This window comes from Misgurnus anguillicaudatus, chromosome 1 (assembly GCF_027580225.2).
Source record: "Misgurnus anguillicaudatus chromosome 1, ASM2758022v2, whole genome shotgun sequence".
NCBI classification, from domain to species: Eukaryota; Metazoa; Chordata; class Actinopteri; order Cypriniformes; family Cobitidae; genus Misgurnus; species Misgurnus anguillicaudatus.
In genome coordinates this window covers 2914063-2931710 of record NC_073337.2, presented here as the reverse complement: position 1 = coordinate 2931710, position 17648 = coordinate 2914063, and the positions used below count along the sequence as shown (strand labels likewise).

Genomic DNA, 17648 nt, shown 5'->3' with positions numbered 1-17648 from the left:
GTTGTTTAAATTGTCATCCTTAGGTCGCTGGTTCAAATCTGGCTCGAAGGAGTATTTATGTTTAATTTGCTGTTACTCAAACTGCTACTTACACACGCTATATATTACCACACTACCTGACAGCCATGTGTAAATTACACCATCATAAACCTTCGATAGCTCAGTTGGTAGAGCGGAGTACTGTAGTTGCTTAAATTGTCATCCTTAGGTCGCTGGTTCAAATCCGGCTCGAAGGAATATCTATGTTTAATTTGCTGTTACTCAAACTGCTTCTGATTCACGGTATATATTACCACACTACCTGACAGCCCTGTGTAATCTACATTATTATAACCCTTTCATAGCTCAGTTGGTAGAGCGTAGGACTGTAGTTGCTTAAATTGTCATTCTTAGGTCGCTGGTTAAAATCCGGCTCGAAGGAATATTTATGTTTAGTTTGCTGTTACTCAAACTGCTTCTGATTCACGAAATATATTACCTCAATACCTGACAGCCATGTGTTAGTTATGTTGTCAAAAACCTTCGATAGCTCAGTTGGTAGAGCGGAGGATTGTAGTTGCTTAAATTGTCATCCTTAGGTCGCTGGGTCAAATCCGGCTCGAAGGAGTATTTATGTTTAATTTGCTGTTACTCAAACTGCTACTTATTCACGCTATATATTACCACACTACCTGACAGCCATGAGTAAATTACATCATCATAAGCCTTCGATAGCTCAGTTGGTAGAGCGGAGGACTGTAGTTGTTTAAATTGTCATCCTTAGGTCGCTGGTTCAAATCCGGCTCGAAGGAGTATTTATGTTTAATTTGCTATTACTCAAACTGCTACTTATTCACGCTATATATTACCACACTACCTGACAGCCATGAGTAAATTGCATCATCATAAACCTTCGATAGCTCAGTTGCTAGAGCGGAGGACTGTAGTTGCTTAAATTGTCATTCTTAGGTCGCTGGTTAAAATCCGTCTCGAAGGAATATTTATGTTTAATTTGCTGTTACTCAAACTGCTTCTGATTCACGAAATATATTACCTCAATACCTGACAGCCATGTGTTAGTTATGTTGTCAAAAACCTTCGATATCTCAGTTGGTAGAGCGGAGGACTGTAGTTGCTTAAATTGTCATCCTTAGGTCGCTGGTTCAAGTCCGGGTCCAAGGAATATTTATGTTTAATTTGCTGTTACCCGAACTGCTACTTATTCACGGTATATATTACCACACTACCTGACAGCCATGTGTAAATTACATCATCATAAACCTTCGATAGCTCAGTTGGTAGAGCGGAGGACTGTAGCTGCTTAAATTGTCATCCTTAGGTCGCTGGTTCAAATCCGGCTCGAAGGAATATTTATGTTTAATTTGCTGTTACCCGAACTGCTACTTATTCACGGTATATATTACCACACTACCTGACAGCCATGTGTAAATTACATCATCATAAACCTTCGATAGCTCAGTTGGTAGAGCGGAGGACTGTAGTTGTTTAAATTGTCATCCTTAGGTCGCTCGTTCAAATCCGGCCCGAAGGAGTATTTATGTTTAATTTGCTGTTACTCAAACTGCTACTTATTCACGCTATATATTACCACACTACCTGACAGCCATGTGTAAATTACATCGTCATTAACCTTCAATAGCTCAGTTGCTAGAGCGGAGGACTGTAGTTGCTTAAATTGTCATCCTTAGGTCGCTCGTTCAAATCCGGCCCGAAGGAGTATTTATGTTTAATTTGCTGTTACTCAAACTGCTACTTATTCACGCTATATATTACCACACTACCTGACAGCCATGTGTAATTTACAATCTCACGACCCTTCGATAGCTCAGTTGGTAGAGCGGAGGACTGTAGTTGTTTAAATTGTCATCCTTAGGTCGCTGGTTCAAATCCGTCTCGAAGGAGTATTTATGTTTAATTTGCTGTTACTCAAACTGCTACTTATTCACGCTATATATTACCACACTACCTGACAGCCCTGTGTAATCTACATTATTATAACCCTTTCATAGCTCAGTTGGTAGAGCGTAGGACTGTAGTTGCATAAATTGTCATTCTTAGGTCGCTGGTTAAAATCCGGCTCGAAGGAATATTTATGTTTAATTTGCTGTTACTCAAACTGCTTCTGATTCACAAAATATATTACCTCAATACCTGACAGCCATGTGTTAGTTATGTTGTCAAAAACCTTCGATAGCTTCGACAAATGTAAATATTTTTTGGGTGCTGTTAATAAAAATGTATTTTGTTTTTGGACCCTTTGTTTATTTTCTTTAATACACTTACCTGAAAAGTTATTTCATAATCAGGAGATCGGTCAGCAAATGCACTAATTATATAACTCTGGTCATTTTAGCCCCAAAAGTAACTAAGACACATTCTGCATAACAAACTTTAGGTTAGCCCACATGTGAAAACCTTTGTTTTTGACAACACAGCTCTAATTTGAAGGAATTCACATTCACCTTTGGATTTGCGCTACACACAATTATAAGAAAATGTGGACACATGTTTATATCTAGGACAAATGACTGTAAGCCAAAGCCATTTTACTCATGTAAATACACATGACTGTAAACCTAAGCTATTTTCACTTCTGTAAGCATATGTGAAACATATTGCCGGTTCAATAAATATTTATTAAATGGCCACACATACAGAGCTTATATAAAAAACTGATGAATGAACTGATGCATTAGCAAACGGTAATGAGATAATCACACAAATTGCAACTCATTTTTACAAGAGGCTTGTATTATAAATAGACACTGGTGGTTAATGAGTTAATCATTTAGCAAAACGACTCTTGTGTTTACGGCCTGCATCATCTTTGGATGGTTTGGGGACTGTTCCTATGTTAGCAGGCAGGTCAGGTGTAAGAAGAGTTGAAGATGTGTCCCTGAAGATGACAGTAGGATCATTCCGCCTCTCCAACACCAACTGCATCAATCTGGTTCTGAAGTTGACTGTGGTTTGCTGATACCTCTTTCTTGTGAACCATTCTTTTGAACGCTTGCTCCATTCTTGAATGATCACAGGTTTTCCTGTAAGACATGAAAGTATTATGAGAGCAATTATAGTCTGTTTAATATACACTACTGTTCAAAAGTTTAGTGTCACTTGCCTAAAATGTTAACTATGATCTTAAAAATCATTTACCGGTAATCTGAATGTGTATGGTTAAAAGCTTGAGATTACTTTTGTAGACAGAAATATACCTGTGCCAAACAGATTCATTTCTGTTATTGGAGAACTTAAATTGTATTTTAAAATATTTTTTTTTAAAATAGATGACTTACACTGAAAATTGAAGAAAAAGCAGTCAATAAGAACAGTTTTAATTTATTTTGGATGCTTTTGAATTTAACATAATTCTCACATTTGTGTTATGACGTAGTTTGGACGAGTTCATTATTATTCTGCAATATGGAAAAAATATCAATAAAGAACGAGTGAGTGACCCCAAACTTTTGACAGGCAGTGTATATTTTTCACACACACAAATGCAATTTTAACACTGACCTTCTGAATCCAGCTTTGGTTTCTGAGTCAGGTTCTCATTGTGATGCATGATGGCCAAGTTTGTTCTCTGCTTCATACTCTGGTAGGAAAAGCACTGTCTCTTTGGAGCATATTTTAAGAGGGAACTGTGGAATACTTCCAAGGCACCTGCTTGTTCAGCAGAGATGTAATATATATTAGATAACCTTTATTGTTAACAAATAAAAGCCTTAAAAAGCTTGCTACAACAATGTTTATAAGGGCTGGTTACACCCCTTAGACAAGTGAGGGAGGAAGCTACACTATTGAACAGCCGTGACAAAATTGGGCAGACAACACCACTGACCTGTGTGTTTGAAACGGACCATGTTTTCTAGATCCTTCTGGAGTGTTGTGTTGAGGACTATTCTAGACAGCTCCTGATATGCTTCACTATCCTTACACAGCCACATTTTTTTCTCCCGGTCTTCATCAGTGAGAGGTGGGTGATGACAGCTATGCTCCGTACCTCCTTCAGTCCATGTATGTTCATCAATTATGTGGTGCAGAATTGAATTCCACATCGACTTCAGTGTCTTATAAGAATAAATATAAAAAAATATTCAAGGACGTGTCCAAACACTACATACACTTTAGCCTTGCCAATGAGAAGGGACTACTGATATAAGCTACTCAGACTGACATTTCCAGAGTGAGACAGTTGAGGAGTGAAATAAAGAGTACAGAAGACCATAAAGTGGTCTACATATCTTGACATTTCCTCCTGCCTTGGCAGTAGAGTACCAGAAATGGTTCCGGACTGAGCGGATCCAAGGTTTCAACGCGGCACATGCCCTCTTCTTGGACTTGGCTATCAATTTGCTTTGGATATCTGGGTAAATACAAGACAATGTTACGAGTAAAAACATGACCACTTGCAACCAACATCTGGGTACTTTCGCTACCAGGGTAAGTGCATAATGTCAAACAATCTTGTCACTTATTGAACTCATGAAAGGGCTATGAGTTTAATAACGCAGAAAAATCGCATTAACCTGATGCTAAGTGACAAGTGCCTTTGTGTACATGTCTACTCTGACACATTGTTTGACGCTAGGGCTGCGAGATAAGTTGCACGGGATTGTCATGCGCATCTTGTCAGTAAAGCCGGTTCCTTGGTTACTAGTGGATCGCCATCGGCTGCTTTCAGATGGAGCGGCATTTTACTACACAGAGCAGTAGTTCACTGACAAGCGGGGAAATGTTGCGTTCATAATGACAGGCAATTCATCCACAATTATGAATGCGATATGTCCCTGCTTGTCAGTGAACTACGGCTCTGTGCAGTAAATGCCGCTCAATCTGAAAGCAGCTGATGGCGATTTACTACTAATCAAGGAACCAGCTTTACTGAGGAGATGCACGTGACAATCGCATGTGAATTATCTTGCAGCCCTATTTCACACTATGCGTTCATGCTGGTAGTGAAAGTACTCGCCTACAGTCTGTGATTAAATTGTTGTGTACTGTACATCTAATGTCAGGATTTTATTCAGGAGTGTGGTTAACAGTAGGGATGCACGATAAATCGGGCGACATATCGTTATCGGCCGATAACTGCTTATTTTTAATATTATCGGTTATTGGTCTGATAGCAAAATTAGGCCGATAAATGAAAGCCGATAAATAATGGATTATTTTGGTTTGTTGAACCACTTCACTTGCTCATTGCTGGCCATGTGGAGTTTTGATTGGTGCTTTCTGTGACATAGCACGAAGATGATGTGTTGTGGGCTTAAGAAGAGTATGCTAGTCTAGCGCAAAGAGAAGATGTCCGCGGTCTGCGAGTTTTTCATTGTGAAAATAATATGAATATTTATTGGCCTATAGATATCGGTTATCGGCCCCCAAATATAAATCGGTATCGGCCAAAATTTCCATATCTGTGCATCCCTAGTTAACAGCTATACCGACATACCCATCACAAGCTTTTAACTTATAGTGGCAGATTGTACTCACTCTTAGCAGTGTGCCAAATATCAAATTGATGATCGATCTCTTCATATTCCTCGCGCATTATTTTCTTGACACTCGTGGAACGATCAGTTGCCAAGACCTCCACATGTAGGCCGTTGTCAAGTAGATGGTCCAATCCACGCCTGAGCGCAACAGTCTCCATAGCCCCTGAGCTTGTGGTCTCGGTCACCTAAAAAGGGCATAATAAGAGATAGAAGTGACAAAGTTTGAGCACATACAAATAAAATATATTCTTCTTCTTCTTCTTAAAATTATAGTAATAATAAAAATAAAAATAATAATAATAAGATTATTATTATTGATTGAATTTTGATTCATGTAACGTACCTGGACCAACTCTGAATGGATAATTTCCCTGCCGGGGTCAGCCATGAAAGTGTAAGATGTGTATTTTGCGTTGAACCCAGGGCTGTCTGACCGGCCATCAGAAGAAAGGTGTGTCATTTTTCCATCTTGCTGCTCCATGAACAACTTCGCCAATACAATGGTTTTCTGTAGCTCAAATTCAGCTTGAATGACTGGATGCAAGTAAGAGTTTTGTATGTCGTAGAATGTGCTGCTGCTAAAGATCTGTAGATTAATGAGTTTGGCCCACTCTTCCAACTTGGTGAATGTGCTTCCAGTAAATAGTATGGCAGCAGCAAGAAGGAGGTTAGACTGTGGCATTCCACGTTCAGAGGGACATGACGTCCAAGTTCCACTGTGACCTTCTGCACACTCCCACTTAACCCTCATCTGGGACCCAAGATAGGACACTTCTCTTTTTTCAATGATGGTGGCACATGTTTGGCAGAATCTGAACAGTTCTAGTACCTTGGACTCTGACACTACAACTTTTTTCTCCTGCCAGCTTATCTGTGCAGTTCCCACGTCTGTGACACTGCTGGCGGAAGAGGTACAGTCTGTGTCTGGTTTGTAGGTGGTTTGAGTCGCTTCCAAAGTCTCAATACTGGAAAAGCTGATATTCATATCTTCTGAAAGTAGCACTGCTGGGTTTCTTGAAGGTCCTGTGTTTCTCTGCTGCAGAAAGACAACACAGTAAACACTCCATACCAAACAGATAATATAGTGATAAACAGATAATACATGATATAGCCTGTGTAAACATCTTTTAATTTTTATCTAAAAGAAGGTAATGAATTTAAATCATTGTCAATTTATTACATGCACACACACACACACACACATATATGATATATGAGGTGATCAGCATTTACTGCGGTGGCTTTTCTCATCAATGTATTGTTGCGTTATGAGCGCTGTTTTGATTTTAAATACAAGTGATAGTTTTATTGTATATCATGTCAAGTGCAGATAATTCAGTGAAAAATCAGATATGTAAGAGTTACACAGGGTTACGACTAGGGAGAGAGCTCACACATAGACTTACACCAAGAGAACGTGTGTGTGTGTAAGAAACGCGTGAGTGACGTGTGTGTGTGTGTGTGTGTGTGTGTGTAAGAAACGCGTGAGTGACGTGTGTGTGTGTGAGAGAGAGAGAGAAAGAAACGCATGAGTGACGTGTGTGTGTGTGTGTGTGTGAAACGCGTGAGTGACAGAGAGACAGGAGAGCAGGGAAAGTAAATGCAGCTGAACGAATACGCTACATGTTTTAAATGGCGTTAAAAAAATAAAAAACAAAACAATATGTGGTGACCGGTGTTGAATCTGTGGCGAATGTTTGGTGAAACACTGTTCTCAGTAATATGCTCTCTGTACCTCTCTACTCTACGTAGTATGTTTACCGTAATTACACAAAACAAACAACAACTAAGCCAAATTATGTTTAAGATATTTTGACCATTTTACATTACCTGAGTACGCGGGGCTTTCTGAGGCGTGGAGGTGGTTGGCTCATCGCGTAGACTTTCCACGTCAGTGTCGAAGGATGGAGACTCAGTCAGGGTTGAGCTGCTAACTGTAGTGTTCCTTGGTAACGCACCTGGCTTCAATTTTTTTGCATGTGACACTGCATTTCCCAAAAACTTAGCTGAAAAACAGTAGTCGAAGTCCTCCTGACAAAAGTGCTGGCTACATATTCTAATTTTTGAGTAACGTGTTGGGGGCGTGTCAAGTGGAAGATTTATTGCAGTTAACCACTGGGCGCAGAGTTGAGGGTTGCGTTGAGGTAAACTATAAAAACTAACTCCCGGTGGCCTGGATTTGTTGTCCTTACAGCCACATAATGCGCAGGTTCTAGTCATATTTTAGCGATGTAGAAAGCGCAAAAGAAGCTGAAGGCTGCGTCTTTAACGGTTAGTGGGTGGAGCTAATTACTCCGTTTCGCGCAGTGCATTCTGGTTAAATGAGTCAATAAAAGACGTTAAGAAAATTCCGCTTCAACACACTATCAATCTAATTTATCGAAATCGTGCAAATTTTCGATTTTTTTCTCAAGTAAAATACAAAATAGAAATAAATTACCCATTATAACAGGCTGGACTGTCTAGTCTTCAATTCCCCTTTAAAATGGCATCCTTAGGTCGCTGGTTCAATTCCGGCTCGAAGGAATATTTATGTTTAATTTGCTGTTACCCGAACTGCTACTTATTCACGGTATATATTACCACAATACCTGACAGCCATGTGTTAGTAATGTTGTCAAAAACCTTCGATAGCTCAGTTGGTAGAGCGGAGGACTGTAGTTGTTTAAATTGTCATCCTTAGGTCGCTGGTTCAAATCCGGCTCGAAGGAGTATTTATGTTTAATTTGCTGTTACTCAAACTGCTTCTGATTCACGGTATATATTACCACACTACCTGACAGCCCTGTGTAATCTACATTATTATAACCCTTTCATAGCTCAGTTGGTAGAGCGTAGGACTGTAGTTGCTTAAATTGTCATTCTTAGGTCGCTGGTTAAAATCTGGCTCGAAGGAATATTTATGTTTAATTTGCTGTTACTCAAACTGCTTCTGATTCACGAAATATATTACCTCAATACCTGACAGCCATGTGTTAATTACTGTGTCAAAAACCTTCGATAGCTCAGTTGGTAGAGCGGAGGACTGTAGTTGCTTAAATTGTCATCCTTAGGTCGCTGGTTCAAATTTGCTTGAAGGAGTATTAGTGTTTAATTTGCTGTTACTCAAACTGCTTCTGATTCACGGTATATATTACCACACTACCTGACAGCCATGTGTAATTTACAATCTCAAGACCCTTCGATAGCTCAGTTGGTACAGCGGAGGACTGTAGTTGTTTAAATTGTCATCCTTAGGTCGCTGGTTCAATTCCGGCTCGAAGGAATTTTTATGTTTAATTTGCTGTTACCCAAACTGCTACTTATTCACGGTATATATTACCCCAATACCTGACAGCCATGTGTTAATTATGCTTTCAAAAACCTTCGATAGCTCAGTAGGTAGAGCGGAGGACTGTAGTTGATTAAATTGTTATCCTTAGGTCGCTGGTTCAAATCTGGCTTGAAGGAATATTTATGTTTAATTTGCTGTTACCCGAACTGCTACTTATTCACGGTATATATTACCACACTACCTGACAGCCATGTGTTAGTTATGTTGTCAAAAACCTTCGATAGCTCAGTTGGTAGAGCGGAGGACTGTAGTTGTTTAAATTGTCATCCTTAGGTCGCTGGTTCAATTCCGACTCGAAGGAATATTTATGTTTAATTTGCTGTTACCCGAACTGCTGCTTATTCACGGTATATATTACCACAATACCTGACAGCCATGTGTTAGTTAGGTTGTCAAAAACCTTCGATAGCTCAGTTGGTAGAGCAGAGGACTGTAGTTGTTTAAATTGTCATCCTTAGGTCGCTGGTTCAAATCCGGCTCGAAGGAGTATTCATGTTTAATTTGCTGTTACTCAAACTGCTACTTATTCACGCTATATATTACCACACTACCTGACAGCCATGTGTAAATTACATCATCATAAACCTTCGATAGCTCAGTTGGTAGAGCGGAGGACTGTAGTTGCTTAAATTGTCATCATTAGGTTGCTGGTTTAAATCCGGCTCGAAGGAATATTATGTTTAATTTGCTGTTACCCGAACTGCTACTTATTCATGGTATATATTACCACACTACCTGACAGCCATGTGTAATTCACATTCTCAAGACCCTTCGATAGCTCAGTTGGTAGAGCGGAGGACTGTAGTTGTTTAAATTGTCATCCTTAGGTCGCTGGTTCAAATCCGGCTCGAAGGAGTATTTATGTTTAATTTGCTGTTACTCAAACTGCTACTTATTCACGCTATATATTACCACACTACCTGACAGCCATGTGTAAATTACATCATCATAAACCTTCGATAGCTCAGTTGGTAGAGCGGAGGACTGTAGTTGCTTAAATTGTCATCCTTAGGTCGCTGGTTCAAATCCGGCTCGAAGGAATATCTATGTTTAATTTGCTGTTACTCAAACTGCTTCTGATTCACGGTATATATTACCACACTACCTGACAGCCATGTGTAATTTACATTCTCACGACCCTTCGATAGCTCAGTTGGTAGAGCGGAGGACTGTAGTTGTTTAAATTGTCATCCTTAGGTCGCTGGTTCAATTCCGGCTCGAAGGAATATTTATGTTTAATTTGAAAATGGTATATATTACCACAATACCTGACAGCCATGTGTTAGTTATGTTGTCAAAACCTTCGATAGCTCAGTTGGTAGAGCGGAGGACTGTAATTGTTTAAATTGTCATCCTTAGGTCGCTGGTTCAAATCCGGCTCGAAGGAGTATTTATGTTTAATTTGCTGTTACTCAAACTGCTACTTATTCACGCTATTGTAGCGAATTAGCGGGAGGAGGGAAATAACGTTATTTGAAACACTATGAACCTCCGACCGAAACACTACGGGGATTCCCAAGGGAATCTTAGATTTTAGCTCAAAAGGGAATATTAGGTATAATTAACTGTAATTAATTATACAAGTTTATCAGGTTTTACCTGGCGTAGCAGAATTAATAATAACAATTAATTAATATGTTCGTCCACCGAAGACATATATCCATAATCGTATATTAACGTCTAAGAAATGTTAATTTCATGGCCTTTAAAATTAACCTTCTCACTGATATACAGTGCTACTCGCAGCGTGTAGCTGGATCAAAAGGCAGATATAGTGACTTTACTTTCATGAGCATTGAACACAGAAACAATTCAATTGTGAAAATGCAAACCGGTTTATTAACTATAAAATGAAGTACACATAACGACTAACTAAGCATACACACATACAATAACATAAAACATAGATGAGAAAGAAAAGATTGAAAATAGCTAGAGAGAATAAAAGATTGGCAATAGCACTATTGCTTAACATCTGCACAAACCATCGGATAATCTCTAAGGATCGCCTTAATTTTCATAAGGGGTAAAGCTTGAACATCAGCGAGTAAAACGAGTTTATACTTGCGTTTGGCTCTTTGTGTTGCGGTGCAAAGTTTCTTATGCTCGCGGTGCGAGCAAGGAGAGAGAGAGAGAATCCAGGTGTGTTCGTTTAAGATGGAAATCCGTTAAGTTGTTTCGTAGGGCGGATTGGTCCGCGGGGTTTTCCGAACTCTAGCGCAAAGCCAGGAAAGACTGTCCTGAAGAGACAGGGCTCAGAGAAAAGATGATGAATCCGAGGGACTCTGGGTGAGTCTCAGCGAGTTTCCAAACTGCGCTGACGGGTTACCTGAGTAACCGGGCGACTGGGCGCTCATGAGTGAACTAAGCCACTGACTGAGATACTGAGCGAATTGAGCTATAGAGCAAATTGAGCCATGAGCAATGAGCTATTGAGCAATGATGGCTTGGGGATAGGCCGTTTTGACCTTTTACATGCCCAGCCCATTTTGGGTGTATGACCAATGTGTGAAGTGTTCGATCGCGCGGGGAAACAAGCCTTTGTTCTTTCAGACATCACATTTGCGTAATTGCATAATGATAAAAGTTTGTTCCATAACTCTTCAAATCGATACTAAATGACATTGATGCGGCTCATGGTAATATGATACATAGACATGATTAGGAAATAAAGAGTAGGTTAATTTGATACTAGACAAGACATGGGTTTAAGATCACGTTGAATAATAATTTCATACCTAAGATATGAACCATGCTACAGTGAACAAAATCTAACTAAAGTGTTAACACACAGTTACATCACACATACATGATCATGCAGTAACGGGATATAACATATATATACATTTAAACAGCTCATTGTGATTTTTAAACATGGTTTCATCAGAGACATATCGTCTGTGCCCCCCCTGCTGTGTCTCTGGCGACTGTCATTCGATTGGGTCTCAGGTTTCTTTGGTGGGATTCCTTTGAACCTCCTTTGAAGACTGCATTTGTTTTAATTGTTGCCCATTTTACACCCCTGATAGGTGGTAGATATCTGGTTGATTGTGTTATCAGGACACAGGGTTATCTAAAGTCACAATTTTAGGGCTGTTTACGATCCAGACAACAAATGGCCTCAATCTGACTCCGAGCCATCTGTTACATATCCCCCCTTCATGGCCACCAGGGTCTTGAGAGACTTTGGTGGGCGATGGTTCAATAGGCGATGGTTGGACAGGTCATTTGGTCTGGATGGCAGGTGTATCTTAATTTTCTGCAGCGCTTCGGCGTGCAGACAGAGGGGTGATTTCAATGAGGTTGGGCTCTTGCTTGGCTTGTGTGTCTTGCTTCCCACGGTTCCGCTTGAAGGCTTGAGGGACGGCAGCTGTGCACTTGTTCACTGTTTCCTGCATCCCGCTGACTCTTCGGTACAGGATGAAAGTGAGGCCAAGAGTAAGGGCGTATCCTACTCCTGTGGAGAGGCACAGTACCGTGTCAGTGGTGGTCCAGGCTCGGAAAACAGGGAGGCTGTGCATAGCTGGCATGCGAGCAAGTGCCTGGAGGGCAGTGTCGATGGGCGTGACATCAATTAGTTGGGTCCCCCCTTCTGCAATCCTCATCTCCAATTCAGGGTCTAAAGTGAAGTTGTGGTCCCTGAAGAAAGTTGAACATCCCAGTTCGGTGTGGTACTCCTCACTGGGAAGGTGATAGAGTGCAAGTTCATCGATGTGAAGAATCGCACCTTTTGGAACTTGGATCCACATCGTCTGGTTTGGTAGACTGATGCGGGTGGCTGTGTCATGTTGGTCGTAGGTCAAAGTGGCCGTGCTGGCTGGGGTGTTGACCAGCCATCGGTCACCTACGATTTCAGCTTGGGTGTTAGTGACCTCGGCTCGTGGTTTAGCTGAGGCCGGACAACGAGAGTCAATATTCATGGGCCGCAGCCCACAGATGCCGTCAGTGTTGTCCCAAAGGAAAGGTTTGCTGGGGCAGAGATAATGAATGTCCTTAGTGGGGCTGCACATACGAAGGTTTGGTGCAAGGTACAGCTGTTCGTTGCTGTCATGGTAAACCACAACAGTGGGGGTGCGTATTCTGATGTGAGAGTTTCCCTGCCAGAAGCCAACATTGACAATGTCTTTGAGTCTGTAGATGTTGTGTGACTCGATGATTGGCAGGTTTATCAGAAAAGCAAGTTCGCCTTGTTTAGGGGCTATGCTTAATGGAATTGCGCTACCTAGGGAGTAGGCCAGATGCGCCTGCAGGGTGTTTGTTGGGCCTGCAGTGGCAGAGGGTAAAATGGTCTGTACCAGGCTTAGGGGTACCAGGCAGGGTGGAATGGCTGCTGCGGCGGCTCCGAGTAGGGCTCCCAGGAACCGCTTGTGACGCTTGGTTTGTCGGCCAAGACCTGCCTGTGTCTTCTGAAGTTGGTACAGCATGTGTTTGATGTCAACCTCTGTGTGAATCATAGCGTTCTGCGCCCATCGTTCTCCTGCCCAACTGGTTTCTGGTGCTGTGTAGTGTGCTCTGTAGACATCACGGGGGTTGAGTCGGACATAGACTTTTTGGCTATGTGTTCTGCAGTTCGTGATCAGGAGTCCAGGTTGCTCTTTAAGGACGATGCCTGAGACGGGACCCGGCGACAGGATTTCGTGGTTGCGGCCACCCCCATTGTAGGCTGATGTACAGAACAGTGATCCACAGCAGCATCCTGGTGACAGAGAGGGAGAGAGAGAAAGAACAATAGGCGAGCACTACAGGTCCTTGTTTGGTCAGGACAGTTCTCTTTCTTTTCATTGGCGGCTGTTCCCTAGGTGGCAGAGTTCTAGTGGTGAGGCAGTGTGGAGGAAGTTTGGCCTGGTTAGCGTTCGTCCCCCCTTTACTATCATGCCACAATGTTGAGTGTCTCTTAACTTGGTTCTGGGGGACCCATCTGGAAATTGGTTCCTTCTGACTCCTGCCCATCCTGATCTGGTATGCAATGGGGGAGAGTTTGTCCACAATCTCATGAGGTCCTGTCCAGTGTGGCAGAAATTTCTTTGACAGCTGACGTTGAGCTGTCTGAATTGGCTGAGCGAAACTGTAGTACCAGATCTTGGTCGTTCGAAAAGCGAAGGTTGTTCCCGGATGAAGTTCATCCAGATACTGGTGAGTGGTGTCATTGGGTGCTGGAAAGCATTCTGCCAACTTTGTGAATTGGCAGATGACCGTGAGAAAGTGTTTGTTGCCCCTCGTTGACCTGGGTAATGGTCCAACCCAGTCTATCTTAAGGTCTGACAGTGGAAAGTAGACACCTCTTTTTTGAAGTGGTGCTCCATGGTTTGGCTTAGCCGGTTGGAACTGGCAGCAAACCAGACATTTCTTGATGTGTTCTGCTACATCGTGCTGCATTCCAGGCCAGTATGCCACCTGTTTCGGTGTTTCATACGTGGCTTTTGTGCGGTGGTGTGCGGCACATGCTGTGTCATGTGCACACATTAGTATGACCCCCCTATGGGCCTGAGGAACCACAAGCGCAGGTGTAGTGCGGTCATCAGGGACATACCAGAGGATGTTGTGTTGTATGCGCAGCAGGTGCCTGATATCGGTGAGACATTTGAGGGTTGGAGCAGCAGACAGGTTAGAGTTTGTGATAGGGTAGGTGGAGGGATCTAAGAGGTGGTTTAACATAGCTTGGATAGCGATGTTAGAGGCTTGTAATTTTTGATGATCTGCATCATCCTGCATGGCATCTGCATCTTTTAAATTTTGTTGCACTTGTGCCTCAAATCCTGGGTATGGCTCTGAGTCTTTGGCTGGATGCAGAGTGCAGAGCAGTGAACTTTTGGAGGTTAGGTCTGAGACGAAGTTCCCGCGGCTGGCTGGGGGGTCGTCCATGACCTGTGTGACCTGGCAGTTTACCTCAGACGATCTGGCTGATTGAAAGGGTAAAGGTTCTCGCACTTGAGCCCAAATTTTTAACTGTTTAAAGTCCATTAAGGGTTCAAAGCGGTCTAGCAGGTCTTTGCCAATGAGGAGAGGGTATGAGTCCATTGGTGAGATGTAAACAGGGTGTATGATGCTCATAGGACCGATCGTCAGGTGGATGGGAATCACCTGTTGCAGTTGAACTTCAGTCTGGCTGTAAGACTGCACATTCACCATACACCTTTGGGGTTTAAGGGTCAGGTTTTGGGCTTTAGCTCTGTTCTGGAGTCTGGTGAAAAGCTGGGATGACATCAGCGTTAGGTCAGCTCCGGTGTCGAAGAGGGCTTCTAGTTCAACCTCATTTTCCAAGGTGATGGATAGATATAGCTTTTTAGCTTCTCCTCTTTCGATCAGGTTTCCCAGGAGGCTTGGTACTGGGGCTGTGGTATTAATGGGAAGGCAGTTAGGGCTGGTTTCTTGTGACTCTGTAGGGAAGGAGACACTTAACACAGCACTCTCTGGTACTTGCAGGCTTTGGTTGGTTGGTGTTTGAGATATTGTTTGTATGCCAAAGTCTTTGGTTTGTGGGATGAATAAGGAGTCAGGTTTGTGGTCCTCCTTGTGGGGCCTCTTTTGGATTAACTCCTTCAATATTCTCAGAATGTCTGCTGTCTCAGACGTGTCTGTGTCACACTGTTTCGGGGGTAGCTCAGACTTAGATTTGCTCTGTGTGTATCGAGACTGATCTCTCTGTTGACTGTTACCAGTATTTGATCTGCCAGGTGCAGGACGGTTACCTCTAGGTCGTCGGCCAGGTTCCCACGAGCCGCCACCCTTCTGGTTGTCTGATGAGTTTGGCCGGCTCCATGACCTCTCGGCGCGTCCCATTTGGTGCTTGGGACGAGCCCCTTCATGGCCGTACCATTCCTGGCTGGCTGTAAAGTCTCTTGACCCTCTTGCCCTCTGTTGAAAGGTCTTTCACTGTGGCGTTGTTGTGCGCCCTCCAGTGGTAGTTCAGGGTACAGTTCAGAGACAGGGAGAATGACAGGGTTTTTAACAGTCTTTTCAGAGGCCGCTCTTTGTTTACCATAAGCTTTCTGGGCCAAGTCCCGCAGCTGCCTGGTTGTCATCGTGCGAGGGCAGGCCATAACCCCTAAGTGTTGGCTTACTGTGAAGTGAAGATTTCGCAGGAACAGGGTCCTGAAGTTAAAGTCCTCCTCCATTCCTGGCTCATTCCGTGAGCCAAAGTAAACTCGCCTGAGTCTGTTGTAGTATGCCTGTGGAGTTTCGTTTCGGCTCTGTTTGAGGTCCATCGCCGTAACAAGTCCTTGTTCTGACTCTGGATCCGAAAACTCTTCTATTAAGGCCTTTTGCAGCTGCTCGTAATCCATCTTGGTGTTTTCTGGCTGCCGGTCAAGGAAACTCCTCACCTCACGACTGGAAGTAACCCGTAGCAGATACAGTTTGTCTCTTGTGGTTACATTTGGCAGTGTTTGCAAATAAAAGTCAATGTCCTGCAGGTAAGAGTGGATATCATGGCCACCTGCAGGCTCTGGGGTAAATGTTGGGATATTTCTAGCCAACTTGTCGAGGTCTTTGGGTGCCACGCCGGGCATGTCTGCAGGTGACCTCGGGAAATTCGTCTGTCCCCACCCCCCTATGGTAGTGAGAGGTTCTGGGATGCTGGCTGATGTCTTTAACAGTGGGCTCCCGCCCCCCTTTTCAACAGAAAAGCTTTGGTGGGGGGGTGCAGGCTCACTGGTTGAATGAAAGGGAAAGGTTGCTTTTTCCCTTATTCGCCCAGCTTGCAGTTTATATGCATAAATGAGTTCTCTTTGGGCGGAGTCAAGGTCGTCCCTAGCCTGGTCTCGTTGCTGAGCCAGAGCTCGACCTTCATCTCGAGCCGCTCGCAGGTGATTCTCACAGGCCTTCAGCTTGGCATCACGTTCCTTCAGTTCTGCCTTTGCTCTCACCAGAAGATGTTCAGCCTGCTGGAGCTTTCCAGACAGCTCTTCTCTGGCTGTCTTTTCCTGTTGCTCCTTGTGCTCTGTGCGGAGTTTTGACAAGGCCTCTTGGAGTTGTCCAATCTCGTCCTTTAGCCTCCAGTGTTTCTCCTCCATCGATGGGTGTTGATCCTCTAATCCCTGTGTCAGCTGATCTAGACGATTCTGCGCGTCCTCCTGATTCCTCCGTGCCTCTGCCGCTTGGAGCTGTAGAGCTGCTGCATCCTGTTCCAGTTGGGCGATGTTCCTTTCGCCCAGCTTTAGCTGGATGATGAGGTTGTGAGCGATGGCACCTGTGATCTTGGCTATATCCTTATAACTGTAGCCCCTCGTTGGGTCGTGGGCTATGAACTTGTCCAGGGTGCCATCGAGTTGCTCTCTTTCCAGGTGTTGCAGTTCATTGGCGAGGTTGGGCAGGAGTTCAGATGTCACAGCGCTGAGCCAAGCCTCTAGCTGGTCCCAGTGGTTGACAGGGCTTGGTAATCTGGACATGTTGACACACTGATAGAAGAGAAAACACAAAGAGCCAATGCGAGTCCGCACAGTTCAGCGAGTTACGGCAATAAAATATATGGGCTATGAGCTTATTATCAGGGCCTTTCTCCGGCGGCACAGATAATCAGTGTGGGGAAATAAGGGAAAAATTTTAGTAATTTGTCGCTTTGTTAAAACCTATAGGTCGCCTTGGACATTTGGTTATTCGAGCGTATTACTAATGAATTCTCCTAATGGTTTGTGCAGTTTTGCTCTTTCAACCCAAAATAAAGTGAATCAAAATAATTAAAATTAATTAATTATAATGATAAAATGAAATGAAACAGGAAAGGGGAAACAGAGGAAAAAAAACAAATAAATAATAAAAAATAAGAATAGAAAAAATAAGAATAATAATAAAATAAAACTGAAAATGGGAATTGAGAC

The 17648-nt window shown here is 42.9% G+C and overlaps 1 protein-coding gene and 7 non-coding genes across 8 annotated transcripts; 7 read left to right on the top strand and 1 right to left on the bottom strand.

The window, feature by feature from the left end:
- Positions 1-704: 704 nt before the first annotated feature.
- On the top strand, positions 705-791 carry trnay-gua (transfer RNA tyrosine (anticodon GUA)). Its single transcript is given in 2 exon segments — positions 705-741; positions 756-791. It is a non-coding gene; the product is annotated as a tRNA-Tyr (tRNA).
- A 468-nt stretch (positions 792-1259) lies between these two features.
- Positions 1260-1346, top strand: trnay-gua (transfer RNA tyrosine (anticodon GUA)). The gene is given in 2 exon segments: positions 1260-1296; positions 1311-1346. It is a non-coding gene; the product is annotated as a tRNA-Tyr (tRNA).
- A 2820-nt stretch (positions 1347-4166) lies between these two features.
- On the bottom strand, positions 4167-7970 carry LOC141365633 (uncharacterized). The gene is made up of 4 exons (XM_073870209.1): positions 7329-7970; positions 5842-6534; positions 5497-5683; positions 4167-4369 (listed from the first exon to the last, which is right to left on the bottom strand). Exons 1-4 carry the CDS (start codon positions 7716-7718, stop codon positions 4167-4169), a joined length of 1473 nt encoding a protein of 490 aa, XP_073726310.1. The 5' UTR covers positions 7719-7970.
- A 152-nt stretch (positions 7971-8122) lies between these two features.
- Positions 8123-8209, top strand: trnay-gua (transfer RNA tyrosine (anticodon GUA)). The gene is given in 2 exon segments: positions 8123-8159; positions 8174-8209. It is a non-coding gene; the product is annotated as a tRNA-Tyr (tRNA).
- Positions 8210-9600: 1391 nt separating this feature from the next.
- On the top strand, positions 9601-9687 carry trnay-gua (transfer RNA tyrosine (anticodon GUA)). The gene is given in 2 exon segments: positions 9601-9637; positions 9652-9687. It is a non-coding gene; the product is annotated as a tRNA-Tyr (tRNA).
- A 98-nt stretch (positions 9688-9785) lies between these two features.
- On the top strand, positions 9786-9872 carry trnay-gua (transfer RNA tyrosine (anticodon GUA)). Its single transcript is given in 2 exon segments — positions 9786-9822; positions 9837-9872. It is a non-coding gene; the product is annotated as a tRNA-Tyr (tRNA).
- Positions 9873-9970: 98 nt separating this feature from the next.
- Positions 9971-10057, top strand: trnay-gua (transfer RNA tyrosine (anticodon GUA)). The gene is given in 2 exon segments: positions 9971-10007; positions 10022-10057. It is a non-coding gene; the product is annotated as a tRNA-Tyr (tRNA).
- Positions 10058-10132: 75 nt separating this feature from the next.
- trnay-gua (transfer RNA tyrosine (anticodon GUA)) lies at positions 10133-10219 on the top strand. Its single transcript is given in 2 exon segments — positions 10133-10169; positions 10184-10219. It is a non-coding gene; the product is annotated as a tRNA-Tyr (tRNA).
- Positions 10220-17648: the final 7429 nt, after the last annotated feature.